Source organism: Schistocerca nitens, chromosome 3 (genome assembly GCF_023898315.1).
Source record: "Schistocerca nitens isolate TAMUIC-IGC-003100 chromosome 3, iqSchNite1.1, whole genome shotgun sequence".
In the NCBI taxonomy this organism is placed as follows: Eukaryota; Metazoa; Arthropoda; class Insecta; order Orthoptera; family Acrididae; genus Schistocerca; species Schistocerca nitens.
This window is the reverse complement of record NC_064616.1, coordinates 424,382,749-424,407,176: the sequence shown is the minus strand read 5'-3', so window position 1 is coordinate 424,407,176 and position 24,428 is coordinate 424,382,749. Positions and strand designations below refer to the sequence as shown.

The following is a 24,428-nucleotide window of genomic DNA, read 5'->3' as shown; positions in this document are numbered from 1 at the left end:
ACACATCAAGAAATCTGAGGTTACATTTATCATGTGCTTTTTTGAGTGTTTACTTTTGCTGTGAGCTGTTTGAAATGTGGCTGATACTTGGTGAGCACGATTTGTACATGTTCACTTAAATGTTCATCGGATAGAGCAGATTGGTAGACTGATATTGAGATTTAGATTTGATAAACTTGAGTGTTGAGTACAGTGATTCACACATATAAGTGGTCCCAAAAATAGAAATCAGTTATTTGGCACACACTCTTATTAGTGGATATTTTTCCTCTGGAACCTTCTTTCAAAATTCAACAGATGAACAACCACTATTATTTCAAACCCTTCAGCCCTTCATCCTTTTGAAGTTCCAGTAGCTCAAACTGTACAGCTGGTGAATCCTTAATAATTGGCAGTGAAATGGGGCAGCCATCTTCCACATCATCAACAGAGAAAGGATTTTCCAAGAATGAAAATGAAGGTTTAAGCGGCCTTAAATCACTAAACCTGTCATTTATTTCTTCAGCAAGGGCAGATGTTCCATTTAATCAATCTTGTATTTGCACCTGAACTAAAGGAAGGCTTTTCTTCGGACATACGAAATGAGCAAATGTTTTAGTCTCAAGGATTTTCCAATAGAGTCTTAATTTTTTATGAAATTTGTACACTGACTGTGATCAGAGATAAGTTTGTCTCACCCATGTAATGTTGTATTTAGTGTTGTAAATCCTGAACATCGTCAGTAAAAAGGTCATATTTAACAGCCACTGTGGGTCATCAACCTGAGAGAGAGATTTTCTCTTTTCTTGCAGAAATTACTTTATTGGATCCAGTATTATAAAAATGTGCCTAGAACATTATATGCTGATAGCCATCTCACTAAATATGTTTCCTTGGTAAACATGATCATAACCCTTCCCTGCCCTTGAAATTTTTCCTTTAATGATGGCAATTTAGCTTTCCTTGACTGAGAACCATGAGGAGTCTCTCCTGAAACCACTGTGGTTAGTGTCATGATGGCATTTGAGATTATTGACCTTGTACTGTTACAATGTCATTTGACAAAAAAGCACTCCGTCTTCAGGCCGCAAGTGGCCCATCGGGACCATCCGACCGCCGTGTCATCCTCAGTTGAGGATGCGGATAGGAGGGGCGGCTGGTCAGCACACCGCTCTCCCGATAGTTATGATGGTTTTCTTTGACCGGAGCCGTTACTATTCGGTCGAGTAGCTCCTCAATTGGCATCATGAGGCTGAGTGAACCCCGAAAAATGGCAACAGCACATGGCGGCTGGATGGTCACTCATCCAAGTGCCGGCCATGCCCGACAGCGCTTAACTTTGGTGATCTCACGGGCACCGGTGTTTCCACTGCGGCAAGGCCGTTGCCACATTTGACAAAAAAGGCACATTGGTTAACCTTTACTCTCTACAAAAAGGAATTACTCCTCACTCCTTATTAAAAATTATTTTCTCTCCTTCATATTTACACTATTGGTAACACTGTAACTGTTAGGAAATCAGCAATGATTACAAGTTTACTTAAACAGTGTCACTGCCTGTAGAAAAGTACCTACCAAATTAGCTATGAATGTGACTGGCTACTGACTGCCGCACCTAGGTCCTTGCTGCTACACTGCTGACGGGGCATAGTATTGTCAAATCGACAAGAAGGTTGCACAGTTGGCTTCATGTGTCAGGTCCGGACAGCAAACCATATCACTTGGTGCAGCAATGAAGTTCTGCACAGTGTTGGTAAATCAAAGGAAATGGCTCATCTGTGCATGGCACTGTTTTGATGGCATTTATCTTTTTCCATTTTTAATGGTGTGTGTGTGTGCATGTGTGTGTGTGTGTGTGTGTGTGTGTGTGTGTGTGTGTGTGTGTGTGTGTGTGTGTGCATACTGGAAAATTGCTGCATGCCTATGAACACACTGCTCCAACCTGTGCTGCTCTACACCGTTTATCACCACTCTGCACTGCATGTTTGTTGGTGGCATGATGTGTCTGGCATGGACGCCACTTTATGTAACTGTGTATCTTTTTTTTTTTTTTTTGCTTTTTAAAATTTTATTATTTCTGTTCTTTATTTATTTATACACACACATCAAAGAAATTTTTGCATCACCTCAGTTCCGAGATTTCCAGAACCTGTACAGAAAATTGGAATAGAGATCAACATAAACATCATTTCCGCCCTTTTTATTGCTCATGAAAACCACACATTGTGTGTTGTACCACCATACAGTGAGACCTTCAGAGGTGGTGGTCCAGATTGCTGTACACACTGGTACCTCTAATACCCAGTAGCACGTCCTCTTGTATCCACAAGTTCATCAAGGCACTGTTGGTTCAGATTGTCCCATTCCTCCACGGAGATTTGTTGTAGATCCCTCAAAATGGTGGGTGGGTGGGTCACATCGTCTGTAAACAGCTCTTTTGAATCTCTCACAGGCATGTTTGATAGGGTTCATTTCTGGAGAACATCCTGGCCACTCTAGTCGAGCGATGTCGTTATACTGAAAGCATTCATTCACAAGATGTGCAAGATGGGGGCGTGAATTTTCATCCATGAAGACGAATGCCTCACCAATATGCTGCTGATATGTTTGCACTATTGGTCAGTGGATGGCATTCACATATCGTACAGCCGTTACGGCATCTTCCATGAACACCAGTGGCATGAATCAGCCCCACATAATGCCACCCCAAAACAGCAGGGAACTACACCTTGCTGCACTTGATGGACTGTGTGTCTAAGGCATTCAGCCTGACCGGTTTGCCTCCAAACACGTCTTCGTCTATTGACTGGTTGAAGGCATATGCAACACTCGTCGGTGAAGAGAATGTGATGCCAAGCCTGAGCGGTCCATTTGGCATGTTGCTGGAACCATCTGTACCGCACTGCATGGTGTCGTGGTTGCAAAGGTGAATCTTGCCATGGACGTTGGGAGTGAATTGCACATCATGCAGCCTATTGCGCACAGTTTGAGTCTTAACACAACGTCCTGTGGCTGCACAAAAAGTATTATTCAACATGGTGGCATTGCTATCAGGGTTCCTCCGAGCCATAATCCGTAGATAGCGGTCATCCACCGCAATAGTAGCCCTAGGACGGCCTGAGCGAGGCATGTCATCGACAGTTTCTCTCTCTCTCTGTATCTCCTCCATATCTGAACAACTTTGCTTTGGTTCGCTCAGACACACCTGGACACTTCCCTTGTTGAGAGCCCTTCCAGGCACAAAGTAAAAATGCGGATGCGATCGAACTGCAGTATTGACCATCTAAGCATGGTTGAACTACAGACAACACGAGCTATGTACCTCCTTCCTGGTGGAATGACTAGAACTGGTAGGCTGTTAGACCCCCCCCCCCCCCCTCCCCTCATCTAATAGGTGCTGCTCATGCATGGTTGTTTACACCTTTGGGCTGGGTTAGTGACATCTTTGAACAGTCAAAGGGCCTGTTTCTGTGATTCAATATCCACAGTCAACGTCTATCTTCCGGAGTTCTGGGAACTGGGGTGATACAAATTTTTTTTTTGTGTGTGTATTTTATTTCTAGAACCACACTCCACTGAAGCAAGAGCTGCATACGGCTTGCGAGTCTCATCCACCCTTGGTCTAAACCAAAGGCTTTGCTCGATTTGTGACAAGATTTGGTGAAGATTCCTCAACCTACAATCCTCAGTGGAGACTTGTTACGTCAGCCTGGATAGGTCGGGTGTGTGCTGTAAAGTGGAAACAGCCACTTGAGTGGCAGAATACATTTGGAATTAAATTTTTTTCGTTCTTGTTAGATTAGGCAAAACTCTGAGACCCTCCAATAGAAAACCTGCATTGGATTAGCCAATTATTTCAATAGGGTGGATAGCAAATCTATGTAGTGGGAAATATGAGTTGTTAACTCCAGGAGTATTGACAATAAACTCCCAGAGCTCATGTCTCTTGTAGAAAGCAGTTGCCCCCACTTCATACTAAAAACTGAATGTAGTTTGAACCCACAGTAGAGAGCAGGAAATTTTTGATAACACAGGGAATGCATATCAGAAAGACAGTTTAGACATCAGAAAGACATTTTAGGCTTTCCAGGAGGAAGAGTGTTCATAGCATCCTGTAGACGCAGTAAATCATGTGATAGTCAAAATTAATCCCATTGCAAACTACTATTTATGAGAGTAACTTGGGTTGGTGGATTTAGATTAATAATTGGGTGTGTCGTAATGGGCCACACACAAGTTGAATGCCTGCTGGAGCAAATGGATCTTGATGACCAATAGAGAGCAGTGCCGCCGCAGCGCTGCACTTGCTTAGTGAGTGCACCACCATCTTTCCATCTGCAAAACATCAGCTGATGGTGTCCGTCACAGCTTGCATAAATACCACAGCATCTCTACTGCTCAGTCAGTCGTGTACTTTATCTGATAGTGTTCATTTTCTATCTCCACCTTACTACTGACTACTCACTGCCGACTGCACTTTGATATTGGTTTTCATCTCTGGTCTCAATATGCACTGTGGTTATACTTGATCTGTTGACAACGTTGTGTCGAAAGTTTGTTGCACTTCGTTGTAGCCTAGATTGCCTTGCTCTTGTTGCATTGCGTCTGCCGTACATCTGCCTTGTTGCTCAACTCTGGCATGGGTTTGAGTGCTAACTGCAGGTGATCTTCCCACCTTGCATCATCAATGTTTCTCGCCTGTATGCTGATGTGTGCCCCGGTATCTGGTGATTTGCCTATAGAGCAGTTGGTGATGAGTAAACAGGAAGTTATTTTATAGCGTGGAAGCTAAATTGGTTAGCCTGCTTGAATAGCAGCAGCTGATGCACCTCATCAGATACAGACAGACTTGTTAAAAATGTCGCTTCAGCTCTTAACAGTCAAACTTCCTGTACAGAAGGCCACTGTGCCCCAGGGACCAGTGCCCCCTACACTAGACGGCACATTCTGGCCTCCACCGTTCCCTCCTTTCAGTGATGCTATAGAGGACTGGGACACACATTTCCATTGACTGAAGCAACATTTCATGGCACTTCAAGTCACAGGCAATTCATTGCAGCGGTCACTCTTTCTGTCTTGGGCATCGCTGGACACATTTTTTTCTCCTCCAAAAACTGGCACCTCTGTCTGATCCCATTGCCCTCTCCTTTCAGGAGATATGTGCTCTGCTGACTAATTATTATTCCCAGTAGTACCATGTGGTTGCCTCCACGTTAAGATTTCATCAGTACCATAAACAGGACTTAGCTGAAGATGTGATTTTACTTGCGGCAATCAAGGTTGTAGGGCTTCCTATGCTGATTCCTTGATTTGTGATGTGGTGGTTCAACTAGCACCTGACCCAGAGGTTTGCACAGGACATCTTGCACATTGCTCATTCGTTGCATAGGTGCCTAGTGAACGACTCGTGGTAAGGCCTCATGTGGTGGCAGTTCACGCACCACCACATGTGCCACCACAGCATCATCACCGTAGGATGACTGCCAGCTAGCAGCAACATCATGATTCGTCTTTGTCCAGTGTCTCTGATTTCTGTGCCTCTAATTGCCCCTCGATGGCGGTTGTGGTCACCACTCCCTTCATGCCCTCAGTGTTTTCCCTGTCACTCCTGTCCAGATTGCTAGAGTTCCTATACGTGCTGTGGCAAGGAGAAGCACCTCCAATCATTATGTCGCAATCACTTGACCTAGTCCCACCTGGTGCCACGACCACACCAGGATGTGGTACACAACCCGCAGACAGCAGCTCCCAGAGTGACTCCTTCACGCAGAAATTGTTTCTCATCCTTCACGTGTATCACCAGGACATCTGTTTTGAGGTCGACACTAGGGTCACCATCTCTTTGGTCAATGAGGTGACTTATGTCTGACTGGAGTCACCTAACTTGTCACCACTTGCTGACAATTTTGTGGCCTGTGGTGATGATGGGATTCTTCTTTGTGGGCAGTTCTTGATCGTGACAACGTGCAGACGTGTTGACCGGCTTTTGATGTTCTTTGTCGATGACCATCCGTTGGCTACCAACATTTCTGGTCTCGATACCATCACGGCATTTGGATTTTCTATCTCAGATGAAGTCAAGGTGGTTTCCACTGTGCAGGAATTGGATGACCGCGGCACAGAGTTTGAATCTCTCATTCAGCTGGATCAGGCATGTGCTTCAGACTTTGAGGTGTACACCACCCTTCGGCCGAATGCCATCCCTTGTTTTTACCTCGCCAGATGGATTGCAGTGGCCTTGCGGGTTGCCAGGAAGCAGGAACTCAATCATGTGCAGGCACCTGAGGCTGTCGAACCTGTCAGATCTAGTGCATGTGCCACGCCCCTAGTTGTCATCTGGAATCCGAATGGGTTCCTTTGCTTGTATGGGGATTTCAAGGCAATCATCCCTGCTCAGTCACAGATAGAAGCCTGTCATATTCCCCGACCAGATGATCTCCTCACCCAAGTGGCGGGGGGGAGGGGGGGGGGGGACATTTTTGAAAAATCGACCTCGCTGGTGCATATTTCCAGCTACCTTTAGATGAGGCATCTCAGAAGCTTGTCATCCTTAACACACCGTTTGGGTTATATAAGTACAAGCCCCTGCAATATTCCACTGATTTCTCAAACAGTTGATACAGCATATTCCAGCTTGTGTCAATTACTTGGATGACCTTATTGTCATAGAATTCTCTCACCAAGAGCATTTGCAAAACCTCTGCACCCTGTTCACGACTCTGTGGGATACAGGCCTGTGTTGTCCTTTGGAAAAGTGCAGATTTTTTCAGCCAGCGGTGGAGTGCTTGAGACATTGGCTCTCCAAAGAGGGTATCTGCCCCACCTATCAGAATTGCCACCATCACTTCTTTACCTCGCGCGATGAACTTACCCGAATTACAAGCGTTTTTGGGCAAGCTTACCTATAATTCTAAATTCTTACACCAGGTGGCCCACATGGCACAACCTCTCAATCAATTGCATGAAAAGGGGTTCTCTTATATCTGGACCGTGCCTGCGACCAGGGTTTTGTCAAATTGAAAACTATGCTGACATCCGCACTCTGCCTCATGCCCTTTTGTCCTGACCGTGCATTGGTTGTGGCCGCCAATACGTCCACTTATGGTATCAGAGCAGTCTTGACCCACAGGAATAGGAATGGTCCTGAACAGCCTCTTGCATATGCATCCAAGACCCTGATCCCAGCACAGTGTAACTATTCACAAATCGAAAAGGTACCCTGGACTATAGTGTTCGCAGTCAAGAAATTCCATGTCTACCTTCTGCTGACACAGTTGTCTCTAATAACATATCAAATGCTGTTGGTGGTGTTATTCAGGCCACATTCCAATCACCCAGAATGAACAGTACAATGTCTCCAGCACTGGGCATTGTTCCTGTCCCCAGTTATACTATCCAGTACAAGCCGACAGCCCGGCATTCTAATGTTGTCCCATCTACTGTTTGGCCTGGATCCAGATTTCAACCAACAGGAGATGCTCTGCCTCCACATCAATGCTGAACGCCAACATATGTTGGACAATTTTTCCACTAATGGCGAAGTGTCTTGCCACCGCAATGCATCAAGACCCCATCATGTGGCAGGTCCATCGCTATATAATCCATCGCTGGCCCCCATTATCTCCTCATCATTTGGCAACAGAGCTCCGCCCTTGGAAACAGCTTTCTCACTTCCTCTCAGTTGTGGATGGTGTCATCCTTTTGGATACTGAGACAGATGCACATTGAGTGGTTATTCCAGCAGAATTGCATCATTGGGTGTTGTGTTTGCTCCACTGGAGTCATTAGGGCATGCAACACATGAAGATGCTGGCACACTACCACGTGTACTGGCCTGGGATCAATATTGAAAAGGTAGTCCATAGTTTCACAGCATGCACCCGTCACTGGTCAGCACCCCCTCAATCCTCTGCTTCCTATCCTACTCCTTGCCTCCCTTGGAACCACATCAATCTCAATTTTGCAGGCCCATTCTTAGGTTCTATGGGGTTGCTCATTGTGGATGCTTATTTGAAGTACCCCTATGTCATACAAATGGCATCCACCACGACCAGGGCCACCCTTACTGCCTTATCCAAAGTTTCGGCCATGTGTTGCCTCGCACATTGGTCTCTGACAGTGGCCCACGATTCACGGCCTCTGCCTTTGAGGACTTCTGTGCCGCCAATGTCATCAAACGTGTCTGTAGCCCTCTGTTCCACCCTTCAGTCAGTGGTGAAACTGAACATCTGCTCCGGACTTTTAAGCAACAGATGAAGAAAGCTATCGAATCCTCTGCCACTAAACAGCCCTTACTTTGTTTTTGAGCACTTATTGCACCACACCGATTAACAATCCTAGCCCTGTGGAGCTCCTCCATGGTCACCAGCCTCAGACCTTGCTTCATCTTCTGACACTGTCACTGTCAGAACCTGACTCGCATCCCTCCGGGAGTTACACCCCTGGCACGGTGGTGTGGGCATGCTCCTCTGGGAGTGCTGAGGCTTGGACGCCAGCAACAGTAATGTCCACTCATGGATGATGAGTTACGTTGCTACAAACACAGAAGGGGCTCAAGCACTGTCGCCACAACCAGTTTAGGCCTCTTGACACAAGCATCCCCTCTGCCGCCCCCTCTTCCACGGCCTTCTGATGCCAGTGTGATGTAACGACTAAAAGTCTGGGTGGCTACTGCAGACATACTATTGTCACCCAGGCACTTTTGTCTAGCTCTGTGGATCAGTAGTTCCCCTTGGGATGCCCATCTCCAACAATGTTCTATTGGACACTGCCGACCACACTTCCTCCCCACAGCTTACAGCAGTCGATGCGACTGCACCTTCATCCATACCTTTGTTTCACCTTCCACTGCACTGTCTGGGGTATTTCCATCTAAATGCACCAATTTGGGGGGGGGGGGGGGCGGAACTGGTATTGGGCCATGTGGAAGTTGAATGTCCATCAGAACAAATGGATCTAGATGGCTGATAGAAGGCAGTGTCGCCACAGCACTGCACTCTTCTAGTGAGTGCACCACCGCCTCACCACATGAATACACCGGCCAATAGTGCCCCTCATTTCTGGCATAAATACCACCACATCTTGACCCCTCAGTCAGTTGTGTACTTCATCTGATAGCGTTTGTTTTTTATTTCCACCATACTAATGACTACTTGCCAATGACTGTGCTTTGATATTGGTTTTCCTCTATGGTGTCTATTTGGATTGTGGTTGTACCTGATCTGTTGACAGCATCGTGTCAAAAGTTCATTGCACTTTGTTGTAGCCTACTTTGCTTTGTGTCAGGTCTGCTGTTCGTCTGCTCTGTTGCTTGACTCTAGCGTGGGTTTGAGTCCCGACTGCAAGTGGTCTTCCTGCCTTGCGTCGTTGTCGTTTCTTGCCTGTTTGTTGATGTGTGCACCAGTATCTGGCAACTCATGGATATAGCAGGGTGTGTCTATCAACTATCAGATTCAGGCACATTGGTCATAGTCATTCAAACATAGCTTAAACACAGTAGCTTGGATAAACCCTCACCATATGTTGGTGGTAGTAGTAGGCAGTGACTTCAACCCATCCAGCATAGACTGGAAAAATTATGCATATGTTACTGGTGCTAAAGACAAATAGTCTTGTGAAGTAATACTGAAAACTTGATCTGACAACTGCGTTGAACAACTGTTCCAGTAGCCCACATACAAAATAAATATTCTTCACCTCTTAGTTACAAACAGACCCAATCTTTTAAAGAGTGTCAGCAATGAAAGAAGGATTAGAGATGGCGATGCTGTTAAAGAACAATGTTTAGCAAAGGCTAAGTGGTCATTAAGAAAGCTGGGAGAGTATTTGTGTCTGACTGAACTGATAGAGAGTCACTGTTACCTTGTTTAAAAGATGAACAGGGTACATATAGTTCAGATTTAACAAACGTAGAAAAATTGTTTTAAAGTTGAAAGACATTGTAAACTGCTGCCTGCATAAGTACATTCCAAGTAAAGTAATGAAAGATGGTAAAGACTCACATTGTTGTGATGACAGGGACTACTATGCTCTTGCTACATGAGAGACTGCAGGGAATACTGATAGAGAAAAGTTAATAGCACCTCATGCATCCATAAGAATTGCCGTGCATAAAACCTACAATAATTTTCACTCAGATTGTGGTAAAAGATTAATTAGAAACTCATAGGAAGTTCTGATCATACATAAAGTTAATGCCCAGATCCAACTTTTATTCAAGCTCTTGTGGGTCATTCTCATGCAGAAACTGATGACAGCAGATGGAAAGCAGAAATCGTAACCTACCCATTTAAAAATGTGTTCATGCAGGAGACTATCACCTTACCAATGTTTGACTGATGCACAGACTCACAATAATATCAGTATTAGCATCCTGTTACTGAGAAACAAGTAAGACTAAAAAAAGAGCGCATGGCATCACACCCATGTTGTCGAAAAAGAATCCAACGTATTCTTGTTTATAAAAAGGGTAATAGATTAGAAGCTCAGACAGTATAAAATTCCTGGAGGAAATCACTTTCTCTCAAAGGATTAGCATGGATTCAGCATATTTAAAGGTTTCAAGGAATATTTGTCTAGTAGAACCCAGTATGTTATACTGGACAGAAAAATGTTCCACAGAAATGAAAGTAGAATCAGGTGTGCTGCAAGAAAGTTTACTAGGACTTCAAATGTTTTTGTTGTACATAAAGGATTTATCAGATAAGATCAGTAGCACTGTAAGATTGTTTGCTGATGATGCAGTTGTGTACAGGAAAGTGTCATTTTTGGACAGTCATTAGGAACTGCAGGAATACTTGGAGAAAATTTCCATTAGGTGTCTGATCACAAGATTAATGGTGAACATCTTGAGCTCATCAAATAATGTACTTAGGGGTAATACTAAGAAACGATATGAAATGGGACAATCATCTAAAATCAGTGGTAGGGCAGGTGAATGGAAGACTTAGATATGTTGGATGTTGTGCATCTGTAAAAGAAATAACACACAGGACATCAGAATATTATTACAGTATCTGGAGTCCTGACACCAGACACTGAACAAATTCAGAGACATGATGATAATATCTTAACATGTTGGTATAGCCCATGCAAATGTGTAACAGAAATGTGCAGATAACTTCGATGGAAATAGTGTGAAGAAAGTAGACATAGTTTTTGGGAAACCCTGGTAGGTAAATTTAGAGATTCTGCATCTAAAGAAGACTGTACATCTACTATGCTACCAAAAATGTGTATCTCACTTGGAGATCATGAGAAAAAGATAAAGAGAGAGTAGGGCAGAACCAGAGGTATCTGGACAGTTGTTTTTCCCACACACAATGTAAGAATGGGTTAGGAAAACAAAAAAATGGTAATTTTGGTAAATGTACCATCACTATGCAATTTACAGTGGCTTGCAGAGTGTTATGTAGTTGTAGATAGCAACAGCGGCTCTCAACTATTCCATTTTGATCTGTTTCTGTTTTTGGTTAATGTGCAGAAGGGAAATTTAAGATTCTGACTTTGTTAGTATGTAACATTTTAAGACAGTAGTATGCTGTGTTCCCCCCACCACTACACCCAATTTCCCCTCCCCCCCCCCTCCCCCTATCACTGGTTGAATAGTACCACATATCTGACAATTTCCCATTTTGCCATGGTTTTCAGATTGTTTTCACTCCAGTGGTCTGTTCACACAACAGATATATGTTACAAACCAGAACATGTTTATGTGTAAGGCAATGAACAAACAAACAATTTCTTGTGCCTGCAGTATTTGTTTGAGATACTGACTCAGATTTCTAAGCAGTGTCTCATAGGTTGACAAGTTTTTCAGGTATATGGCAAGGTATTTTCTTTTATTGACTTTGTTAAGTGTGAATAAGAATACACTGAAAGTAATTTATTTGCAGCTATGAAACTATAACAAAAAATATAGCGTGTGTCAATGAGTGTTCAGTTTAGTATCTACTTTGAGAAAGAGATTGTGCATCGCAGAAAGGATCACCACTTAAATTATCGCAGTACACATTTGAAGAAATCAAGACACATATGTACACCTTGCATAATGTCAATGGCTCTAATGTTGGAGTAATTTAGACTTATAAAGAGAGACACTGACAGTTGTTCATCCTGCTGCATCTAGAACCAATGCTCAAGACAGTCCACCAGGTAGTTAAGGCACTGAACTTTTATTCAGGAAGAATGTGTTTCAGTTCAATTTCTGCCTGTCAAAATTTATGTTTTGTATCATTCCCTATATCTCTTAAAGTGAAATCTTGGATTGTTTCCTTCTTAAGGTAAAGGTCAGTTCCTTCCCACATCTGCTCCAACTGAGCAAGTGTTCTGTCCAGTGATCCTGCTTTCAAGAGGATGGAACTTTTCAAACATCTTTTCTTCCTGCTTTTTCCAGTTAGCTTAGTTTTATTTCAGTTTTTAACATTTTGTACTGTGCAATTTATACTTGATTTTTATTTACTGAAAGAGATTCTAACTAAAAGTATTCATATCACCTTGACAACTGTTGCTATTAATTTTGTTAACTGCCAAATATATTTTGTATCTGAGGCATCCAACCACATGATGACTCACAAAGTTGTTTGGAATGTAATAATTATTTGTTACAACATTAAATATGCCTACCAAGAATAGATTATACTGGGTGATAATTTAATTGTTAATCAAAAAATTTTAATAATTAAAATGAGCAGCCCCAATTGTGAAATATGCATTTTAGGACATTGATATCTGGGGACAAAGTTGCTGGCTTCTCTGTCTTCTGGGCTGATGATGGGCTAGACACTGGTCCAATACTCCTACAAAGAGCTTGTGATGTTGACCCCAATGATACAGTTGACTCCCTCTATAACAAATTCTTGTATCCTGAGGGAATTAAAGCTATGGTGAGTGTTTGCCATTTCATATTAATGTCACATATAATTAGCTGAAAATATGTTTTAAGTTATATTACAGAAAAAAATGATTTATATGCATAAACAATTTGTTGGCTGTCTTTGTTCTGAAAATATTGTTTGTATTAGTACAATCTGTTTTTAGGCTTTATAGGCATTATAGTAAAGATGGAGCTGATGGACATTGCTTTTCCAGACTGATTATTACTTGCCAACAAATAGTTGCCTATGTTACTTTGTAGTTATAGTGTCTTTTGCAGAAAAATGATAGTCAGTTGCAGGGTTTTTAATTCATTTGTCACTTGATTATTTTATGATCCTTAAAAATAATTACTATTTGCACCATAAAAAACACACACACACACACACACACACACACACACACACACACACACACACACACGATAAAATGCACTCTAATGTTGAAAAGAGATTTTTCCATTTTTTTGTAATAGGCAGAAGCTGTCAACATGGTGGCAAATGGCACAGCTCCGAGCATCAAGCAGTCTGAAGAAGGAGCTTCTTATGAGCCATCCCTTAGTAAGAAAGAACTTCAACAGGCAAGTGTAGAGTTTACTAATTTATTCACTACAGTCTGCATATCTAAAACTTCTCACTTGTGCAGATGTTAGTACTCCATACTTGAACTGTACTAAGCATCATTTGTACTGATGGGTGCTTGTAAGTGTCAAACGCTTTCCAAACTACTCTCCCACGATCCAAACAGGTCTGCGCCTATTAATGCTGTCTTTTTGTGTTTACAGTCAGTATCCCATGTGTCAGCCCTATGGGTCCCACACAGTTGATCAATAGTAGCACAAGTGATTTGCAAGCAGTCTCCTTTGTAGACTGACTGCATTTTTCCAGTATCCTGCCAATGAATGAAAGTCAGCCACCTGCCTCATCCCGATGATTGATTGGCATAATCATTTGCATTTGAGAGTATACAAGCTGTATACCATATTACAAACAAGATTATTTACATTTTTACTTCACTCCACTTCTGATTTTGTGGAATATATAATATATTTTCATAAAATTCTTGAGTTGTAGCCCACATTATGTCGTTAAATGATGCATCAATGTGTCGGCTACTGTCGTAAGTGATCCTCTTCATGATGTGCAATATTATTACATATCCTAATGAAGGTGATTTACAATAGGGGCTGAAATGTTAATACATCATTTTATATAACATGGTGTGGTCTACAAGCTAGAATAATTTTATAGAAATTAGTCCAGCCACAAAAGCCTAGGGACTAAAAAATATTATTTTGTTTTGCATCCCCTTTTCATTGAAACTAGTGCTCTTGTCTTGAGATTGAAAATATGATTCCACCAGTACTGAAGATTTTGAGGATACAACAAATTCTCAGAATTTTACTTCTATTGGCCTTTGCTGTACCATGTTGATGTTGGTCAGTTACGATCAGTCAGTATGTAAGGACAATTCATAAACCTTTTTATGAACTTTCATGACATGTTTGTGAGAAGTTCCTCCATTCTGTTATTGAGCATTATTCTCATATGAAAAGTGTAAAATACAGCGTCATAATTCATACATCAACAGACTAAGGTGCTGTAGTACTGTTCCATGTTTTATTATAGAAGTTGGAAAATTTTCTGCACTATATGTGCAGAAGTAATATAATTATAATAATATAATTATAACTGTATTTTAGAAATAAGAAATGAGATGAGACATTATTCACAGAAAAAGGTCATGTTTTCTCAAATACACACATCAAACAAAGTTTTGCATCATCTCAGTTCCGAGAGTTCCGGAACCTGTACAGAAAATTGGAATAGAGATCAACTTAAACATCATTTCCACCCTATTTATTGCTCATAAAAATCACAAATTGCTTGTTGTACCGCCATACAGTGATACCTTCAGAGGCGGTGGTCCAGATTGCTGTACTCACCAATGCCTCAAATACCCAGTAGCTCATCCTCTTGCACTGATATATGCCTGTGTTCATCGTGGCATTTTATCCACAAGTTCATCAAGGCATTGTTGGTCCAGATTATCCCACTCCTCAATGGCAATTCGGTGTAGATCCCTCAGACTGGTTGGTAGGTCATGTCATCCATAAACAGTCCTTTTCAATCTATGCCAGGCATGTTCGATAGGGTTCATGTCTGGAGAACATGCTGGCCACTCTAGTGGAGTGATGTTGTTATCCTAAAGGAAGTCATTCACAAGATGTGCACAATTGGGGTGCGAATTGTCATCCATGAAGACGAATGCCTCGCCAGTATGCGGCAGATATGGTTGCACTATCGGTCTGAGGCTGGCATTCACGTATCGTACAGCCATTACGGCGTCTTCCATGACCACCAACAGCGTACATCGGCACCACATAATGCTACCCCAAAATAGCAGGGAACATACACCTTGCTGCACTTGATGGACTGTGTGTCTAAGGCATTCAGCCTGACCGGTTTGCCTCCAAACACGTCTCCGACGATTGTCTGGTTGAATGCATATGTGACACTCATCGGTGAAGAGAACGTGATGCCAATCCTGAGTGATCCATACGGCATGTTGTTGGACCCATCTGTACTCTGCTGCATGGTGTCATGGTTGCAAAGATGGATCTCGCCATGGATGTTGGGAGTGGAGTTGCACATCACGCAGCCTATTGCGCACGAAGTCCTGTGGCTGTACGAAAAGCATTATTCAACATGGTGGCGTTGCTGTCAGGGTTCCTCTGAGCCATAATCCATAGGTAGCGGTCATCCATTGCAGTAGTAGCCCTTGGACGGCCTGAGCGAGGCATGTCATAGGCAGTTCTGGTTTGTCTGTATCTCCTCCATGTCTGAACAAGATTGCTTTGGTTCACTCCAAGACGCCTGGACACTTCCCTTGTTGAGAGCCCTTCCTGGCACAAAGTAACAATGCGGACGTGGTTGAGCCGTGGTATTGACCGTCTAAGCATGGTTGAACTAGAGACAACACGAGCCATGTACCTCCTTCCTGGTGGAATGACTAGAACCGATAGGCTGTTAGACCCCCACCACCACAAATCTAATAGGTGCTGCTCATGCATGATTGTTTACATCTTTGGGCTGGGTTAGTGACATAAGAACAGTCAAAGGGACTGTTTCTGTGATACAATATCCACAGTCAACGACTATCTTCCCGAGTTCTGGGGACTGGGGTGATGAAAAACTTTTTTGATGTGTATAATTTGTTGCAGAAAAATGGGATAGTGGCTTACACTTTAAATATTCTAATGGTGTGATTCTGAGTTTCATGCAAGTCATTTTAATGAATGCATTGAAGCTCCTTCTTGTGTTCTTCAGGTGCTCTGAAATATGAGGGTAATCCCAAAAGTAAGGTCTCCTGTTATATTTGAACGTTTAGATATTTTTCTACATAATCACAATTTCTGTAAAAGCATTTTTGTAGACGCTGTGGCAGTTTTTGTATGCCCATGTCATACCAGCTCACCGCCATGTTGCTCAGAAAGTTATGAACGTCTTCTTTCACCTCGTCGTCGGAGCTGAATCGCTTTCCGGCCAAATGTTCTTTTAACCTAGGGAACAGGTGATAGTCCGTGGGTGCCAAGTCAGGACTAGAAGGTGGGTGGGTGATTATGTTCCACTGAAACTGTTGCAGGAGAGCTACAGTTTGCCGAACGATGTGTGGGCAAGCCTTGTCATGGAAAATGTGTACGCCTTTGCTCAACATTCCTCTCCTCCCATTCTGAATTGACCATTTGAGTTTTTTCAGAGTCTCACAGTACCTGTCAGCATTAATTGTGGTCTCAGTGATTCAGCTCCAACGACGAGGTGAAAGAAGAGGTTCATAACAGCATGGTGGCGAGATGGTATGACATGGGCATACAAAAACTGCCACACCGTCTATAAAAATGCGTTGACAGAAATGGTGATTATGTCGAAAAATAGCTAAATGTTCAAGCTGTAAACTGATGTAAACCATTGTAGAAATAAATATGTCTATGTACTTACAAAAAAAATAGGCAACATTACTTATGGGATTTCCCTCATACGAAAGTGTGGCATCTTTTGTATAGGAATTACTTTTCTCAATTATTTTCCCTTTAGAGTCAGCCATTCTGATTTCCAATATATATAATCACCCTCTTTTCCCCCCCTCCCCCCGTGTCTCCCTTCCCCCTTGACAGATCATAAAGATAAGTTAAAAATACGTATTCCTATGCTCTCATTGCATTCATCATCGGTTTTCCATAAAATGGCATAAGACAAATTATCATCTGAAGCAAAATATGAGGAAGCTCTAGCCACAATTCAGTGCTAACAAAGAGGTCTTAACACAGTGGTACAACAGACACACTGGTATTTATGTGATTAAGCTATTCCTAGCACACAGAAAGAGACAATGCACAGGTGAAAAAATTGTGGTACCTCGTACATTTTCTTTTTCTTCAAAGTGTACTTGTGGGTCAATGACTGTAGGAATCCAATGATGTGTATGTCCCTTGTGTGTTGGCAGATGCTGAGTTCTTAAAGATTCCAGCTGTTTTTGGTTGAAAGCAGGTTTGACAAACTGTTCCTTAAGTGCCCATGAGGTTGTCAGACAAAAACGTTCAAAGCAAATAACATTTTTCCATTCTACGGCATGCCATTCTTGTCTCATACTGCTGGATACTAGGGCATGTGCCACCCAGCGAAAATCAGAAAGCTGGTAGAGCAGTCAAAAGATGCACTTGTGGAACAAATTATGGAGCAATGAACATTCCTCATGCATTCTGTTTCTGTACTATTAAAGAGGACATTAAAATATTTGATACCTTGTGTATGCCACTTAACTCTTGCATCTGCTCCTTTGTAATGTAGTCAGGTCCTGCCATTGTCTTCATATTATAGTCATTTCTCATTTCATTGTATCTTCTTACATTATACGTCATCTGTAGATACACCTTTTTAATATGTTTTGTATCACTTTCAGTTGTGTTTAAATATATTTGTCCTTAGAATCTATAAAGTCCAATAAGGAAAAAGAGTGGGCCTAAGACCAAAGCTGCTGCTGCTGTTGATGATGATTATGATAAAAATTATAAAAGTTGCCATCTGTTGTGTAGTTAGTAGTTCCACAGTTGCTGTTCTTGCTTTGATGTTGTAGACTGTAGTTTTCTTTTTACCGGTGCGCAATTAAATTGTGCATATTTTATAAATATAATTGTCTGAGAGTGTACTGCATGCAGTGTTTGCAAATCATGGTGATTATAAGTCATTAATGTCCAAACGTACTATTTAATAGGTGAAATGGGATCAACCTGTACAAAATATACATAATTTTATTCGTGGGATGGATAGCTCACCTGGAGCATGGACCGTTATTGATGGTCGAGAGGTGAAGTTATTTGGTTCAAGTTTATGGCATGGTAAAGAACCTAGTGGCAATGAAGTGACTATTGATGGCATGGCAGGATGTGGTGTTGTTCATTCTGGTGGGTTACTACTACGTGGCCTAGATGGAGGTCTGGTGAGTATTGAGCTGATATATGTATTTGAAATATCTGAAGAAATGCTAATTATATACGTAGTGTGAATCTTTGTAATCTTGTACCCAAATAATGTAAGTTGCTACATAAACTTCAGAAGAACTCTTCAGGTTTTAATTTAATGTGACTTTATTCAGAGGATGGCATGGTAACAGTCAAAATTATAATTAAATTGTCCAGGTTCTTATTCTTGAATAGATAGTAGATCATTTTATTTATGAATAGTTTTTTATGACAATAAAAGATACTGTCAGAGTAAATTGTTTTTCAGCATTTGGATTTGAATCTGTTGGTTACATCATAATGTAACTGCAAAAAGATGATTTACCTGTTAACAGAAATATATTGAAAAGATTTACAGTAGTCTGTGGATGCTGTGAATGTCATCCCTGTTTTCATGTGAAGTCTGTAGCACTGTGGACGAAGTAAAAACAGCATACAGTGTAAGCTGACACAGAAGCATTAATTCTGTCAGTGTTGCATGTGAAATGAAACTAATTGCATGTCAACTGACATATGGATAGATGCACTGCCCAAACAAGATTTTTTCATTTGAGTTGTTTGCTTGATGTAGTGTGAAATTGTTTTCATTTCAGTGTCAATGTAACAATGTGATTCAATCTTTTGACCTGACACGCTATTAAAATATTCACAGAAAATGTGACCAAAAGACTTAATTCTTCAGGAACTTTTGTCAGGACATCTTAGAAATTGTTAGAAAGACACAAGTGGAGAAGAGAAGGTACTAAAACCAGAAGGTAGGGGAGATGATTATTGATGTCAGAAATAGACCATAGAAATATTGAAGGATTTCTCATTTTTATTACTAGTGAAACAGTTGTCTCAGTGAAATGCTTGAAATGATGGCCTTGAATGTAAAATGTAAGTGCTTTAGTTGTGTCTGGTGAAGAATAAAAGTTTGTTTGTTGAAGTAATGCTCTTCTGTAATTCAAGTATTTCGTTAACGTCATATACTGCTAAAGGAAATATTGTTAATCAGCATGAGGACAAAGAACCAAATGCCCAAAGATACAGAGGGGGCCATGTATGATGAAAGTCTCTGTACTAAACAGCATTCGTGTGTCTTTGGTTCAATTCTACCCGTGGTTATGCCATATCAGTGAAGATAAGACTTCCATGACACTGATGATTTTTCTGGTTGGAAATAAGTGTTGAAATAGCAAGTTATATCAGAGAAAGGGTCAGCACAAAAACTTTATGTGATGAAACTTCCTGACAGATTAAAACGGTGTGCCAGACCGAGACTCTAACTTGGGACCTTTGCCTTTCGTGGGCAAGTGCTCTACCAACTGAGCTACCCAAGCATGACTCACAACCCATCCTCACAGCTTCAATTCTGTCAGTACCTCGTCTCCTACCTTCCAAACTTCACAGAAGGTCTCACTTTATGTGATGCCTGGTGTGAGAAAAAAAGTTATGTCTGAGCAGCTGCTAAGAAAAATTGTTGTGGCTGTTGTAGTGAGATTAAAAAAACTTTATTTTTGTATCTAAGCCACACTAGCTTTTTGAGTTCTGTGGCATCGTGTTGGGTATTTCCACGATTATCAGCTCTGAAAGTTTCACTGCAGTTGTATTTGAGGTTAACACACTGCAATAACAACTAGTCAAAATGTAATTAGCTGTACAAATTAGAGAGATGAGAAATGTGTTTTAAATGATAAGAAGTGCAAATTTAAGGAACATCACCATGTAAGTTGGTTTAGATGTGAAATGTGTTTGTGCTTCATGATACAGTATTAGTGTTCAAGATTAGGGGGTGAGATCAATGGGATCAGAACTGGGAAAAATGGAAGAAGTGTTTCCAGTCAGACCTCTGTTCAATAAATCAAAAATTAACGAAATGGCAAAAATTAATTATAATGCTCCTGACCTCAGTATATTCAGGAATATCTAACCTTTTAAAAGTTTCTGTTATCAGGCTAGATATTAGATCAGTTGTTTTAAATACAGTGGCTTTCAGCACAACAGTCGTTCAGTGAATGCAACACACAAAATGACATGACTAGTTTTGACTGTAGTAAGTCGTCTTCTCCTGAGGCATCAAGGAATAGTCAATTTGGCAATGAAGATAAGTAAAGTGGATAAAAAATGTTAGGGGGACCAAGAGACAACTACAGTTCGCAGATTCAAGTGGATGTAGATTGCTATAATTATGGGGAGTTGAAGAGACTTGTAGAGGATAAACTGGTGTAGAGAGCTGTATTAAATCAGTCTTCAGACCAAATAAAACAGTAATGATGACAATGATTATGTCAACAATGGTGACTATGATTATGTCGACGACATCATCATCAACAACTTACCTTTGGACATTCATTGTGAGCTGTTACTCCAGTTAAAGAGTTAAAATTTAAAAATCCTTGGCCTTGCCATGTAAGTGTGCACTTTTCAGTGAAAAATGCAATTACTTTACAACATAGTACCATTGTAGACAAACATACTTTGTCCATTGTTTATACAATGAGTAGATTCCACCATTGAAGTGGAATTATGGATGCTCTGCAAAACATCCATTTCTGGCTTGCCATAATCTCTGCATGGTACTTGAAACACTTTATAGTCAAATGTTTTACAGGTAAAAGCAGGTGAAAGTCAGAGTGTAGCATTCCTGTGGACAGTTTGGATGTTCCAACAATTTTTACTTCAAACACCACAATTTTCCCAGTTGTTAAAGCACATTTAGTTTACCTGGTGGAAGATATTTTTCATGTGTGATTCAGGTTTCATCTAACATACTTTTTCAACGAGTTTGTTCAATTTACACTACTGCCCATTAAAATTGCTACACCAAGAAGAAATGCAGATGATAAACGGGTATTCATTGAACAAATACATTATAATAGAACTAATATGTGATTACATTTTCACGCAATTTGGATGCATAGATCCAGAGAAATCAGTACCCAGAACAACCACCTCTGGCCGTAATAACAGCCTTGATACGCCTGGGTATTGAGTCAAACAGAGCTTGGATGGTGTGTACAGGTACAGCTGCCCATGCAGCTTCAACACGATACCACAGTTCATCAAGAGTAGTGACTGGCGTATTGTGACGAGCCAGTTGCTTGGCCACCATTGACCAAACGTTTTCAATTGGTGAGAGGTCTAGAGAATGTACTGGCCAGGGCAGCAGTCGAACATTTTCTGTATCCAGAAAGGCCCGTACAGGACCTGCAACATGCGGTCGTGCATTATCCTGCTGAAATGTAGGGTTTCGCAGGGATCTAATGAAGGGTAGGGCCATAGGTCATAACACATCTGAAAAGTAACGTCCACTGTTCAAAGTGCCGTCAATGCAAACAAGAGGTGACCGAGACGTGTAACCAATGGCACCCCATACCATCACGCCAGGTGATACGCCAGTATGGCGATGACGAATACACGCTTCCAATGTGCGTTCACCGCGATGTCACCAAACACAGATGCGACCATCACGATGCTGTAAACAGAACCTGGATTCATCCAAAAAAATGAGGTTTTGCCATTCATGCACCCAGGTTCGTTCTTGAGTACACCATCACAGGCACTCCTGTCTGTGATGCAGTGCCAAGGGTAACCGCAGCTATGGTCTGCGAACTGATAGTACATGCTGCTGCAAACGTCGTCAAACTGTTTGTGCAGATGGTTGTCGTCTTGCAAATGTCCCCATCTGTTGACTCAGGGATCGAGACGTGTCTGCACGATCTGTTACAGCCATGTGGATAAGATGCCTGTCATCTCGACTGCTAGTGATACGAGGCCATTGGGATCCAGCACGGCGTTCTGTATTACCCTCCTGAACCCACCGATTCCATATTCTGCTAACAGTCATTGAATCTCGACCAACGTGAGCAGCAATGTCGCGATACGATAAACCGCAATCACGATAGGCTACAATCGGACCTTTATCAAAGTCGGAAATGTAATGGTACGCATTTCTCCTCCTTACACGAGGCATCACAACAACGTTTCACCAGGCAACGCCGGTCAACTGCTGTTTGTGTATGAGAAATAGGTTGGAAACTTTCCTCATGTCAGCATGTTGTAGGTGTCGCCACCGGCGCCAACCTTGTGTGAATGCTCTGAAATGCTAATCATTTGCATATCACAGCATCTTCTTCCTGTTGGTTAAATTTCGCTTCTGTAGCATGTCATCTTTGTGGTGTAGCAATTTTAATGTCAGTAGTGTATATTAAAAATGAAGAAATTCCTCCACCTGTATTTAAGGTGTCGATTTTATTTTGGGAACTAGTTTCAATGTTGTAAAAATAAAATAGACACCTTAAATACAGGTGGAGGAAATTCTTAATTTTTAATATAAATTTATAGCAGCTGACATCCCACTGTCCTCCATTTCAACTATGGATGTACGAAGTTTGTTCAATAGATTTCTGTAGTATTTGCCATTTATTGTTTGATCCTTTTCAGATAATCAAGCAGAAGAATCCTATTTACTCCCCAGAAAATACTAGCCATGAACTTCCCAGAAGTAAAATTGACATTACTTCTTTTGGCACAAGACCACAAGACTCTAATCACTATTTTGAGTGATGTTTCATTTTTGGCATGGAAATGATGCTGAACACAATATGCTCAGATTAGAGTTTTTGAAAATATTTCTAAATAACTTTATATGGAGATGAAGATCGTTCTTTAATCCTCAAACATACACTGTTTGTAGATTGCATGACACAGAATTGTGGATTTTTTCCTTTCTTTAGATGCTTACTTTGTTTTCTCCTAATTATATTATGAACTTTGGACCTTGCCAATGCTGGGGAGGCTTGTGTGCTTCAGGGATACAGATAGCCGTTCCATAGGTGCAACCACAATGGAGGGGTTATCTGTTGAGAGGCCAGACAAACATGAAACATGTGGTTCCTGAAGAAGGGCAGCAGCCTTTTCAGTAGTTACAGGGACAACAGTCTGGATGATTGATTGATCTGGCCTTGTAACATCAACAAAAGTGCCCTTGTGTGCTGGTACTGCGAACGGCTGAAAGCAAGGAGAAGCTACAGCCGTAATTTTTTGTGAGGGTATGCAGCTCTACTGTGTGGTTAAATGATGATGGCGTTCTCTTGGGTAAAATATTCCGATCTCCGGGCAGGGACTACTCAGGAGGTCGTCATCATCAGACGAAACAAAACTGCCATTCTAGAGATCAGAGCGTGGAATGTCAGATCCCTTAATCTGTCAGGTAGGTTAGAAAATTTAAAAAGAGAAATGGATGGGTTAAAGTCAGATATAGTCTGAATTAATGAATTTCGGTGGCAAGAGGAACAAGACTTCTGGTCAGGTGAATACAGGGTTGTAAATACAAAATCAGATAGGTGTAATGCAGTGGTAGGTTTAATAATGAGTAAAAAAAATAGAAACATGGCTAAGCTACTATGAACAGCATAGTGAACACATTATTATAACAAAGACTGACATGAAGCCCACACCCACCACAGTAGTACAAGTTTATATGCCGACTAGCTCCGCAGATGAGGAGGAGACTGAAGAAATGTATGATGAGATAAAAGAAATTATTCAGATTTTTTACGGAAATGAAAATTTAATTGTGATGTGGAATTTGATAGTAGGAAAAGGAAGGGAAGGAAAAATGGTATGTGCATATGGACTGGAAGAAAGGAATGAAAGAGCAATCTGCCTAGTAGAATTTTGCACAGATCATTATTTAATCATAGCTAACACTTGGTTTAAGAATCATGAAAGAAGGTACTTTACTTGGAAGACATCTGGAGATATTGGAATGTTTCAGATTGATCGTATAATGGTTAGAAAGAGATTTAGAAACCAGATTTTAAATTGTAAGACATTTTCAGGGGCAGATGTGGACTCTGGCCACAATTTATTTTGTTATGAACTGCAAAAATGCAGGAATTTAAGCAGATGGAACCTGGATAAACTGAAAGAACCAATGGTTGTAGAGGGTTTCAGAGGGAGCATTAGGGAATGATTGACAAGAACAAGGGAAAGGATTATAGAAGAGGAATGGGTAGCTTTGAGAGGTGAAATAGTGAAGGCAGCAGAGGATCAAGTAGTAAAAAAGATCAGG

General features: G+C 41.4%; 1 protein-coding gene across 2 annotated transcripts in view; it reads left to right on the top strand.

Moving 5' to 3' along the window:
- LOC126248367 (cytosolic 10-formyltetrahydrofolate dehydrogenase) overlaps positions 1–24,428 on the top strand; it is a 166,717-nt gene that overhangs the window by 36,972 nt on the left and 105,317 nt on the right. For both annotated transcript variants that reach the window (XM_049949295.1, XM_049949296.1), the window contains exons 4-6: positions 12,698–12,863; positions 13,328–13,432; positions 18,124–18,348. In XM_049949295.1, coding sequence (XP_049805252.1) covers positions 12,698–12,863; positions 13,328–13,432; positions 18,124–18,348 — 496 coding nt within the window. The remainder of the gene's footprint in view (positions 1–12,697; positions 12,864–13,327; positions 13,433–18,123; positions 18,349–24,428) is intronic.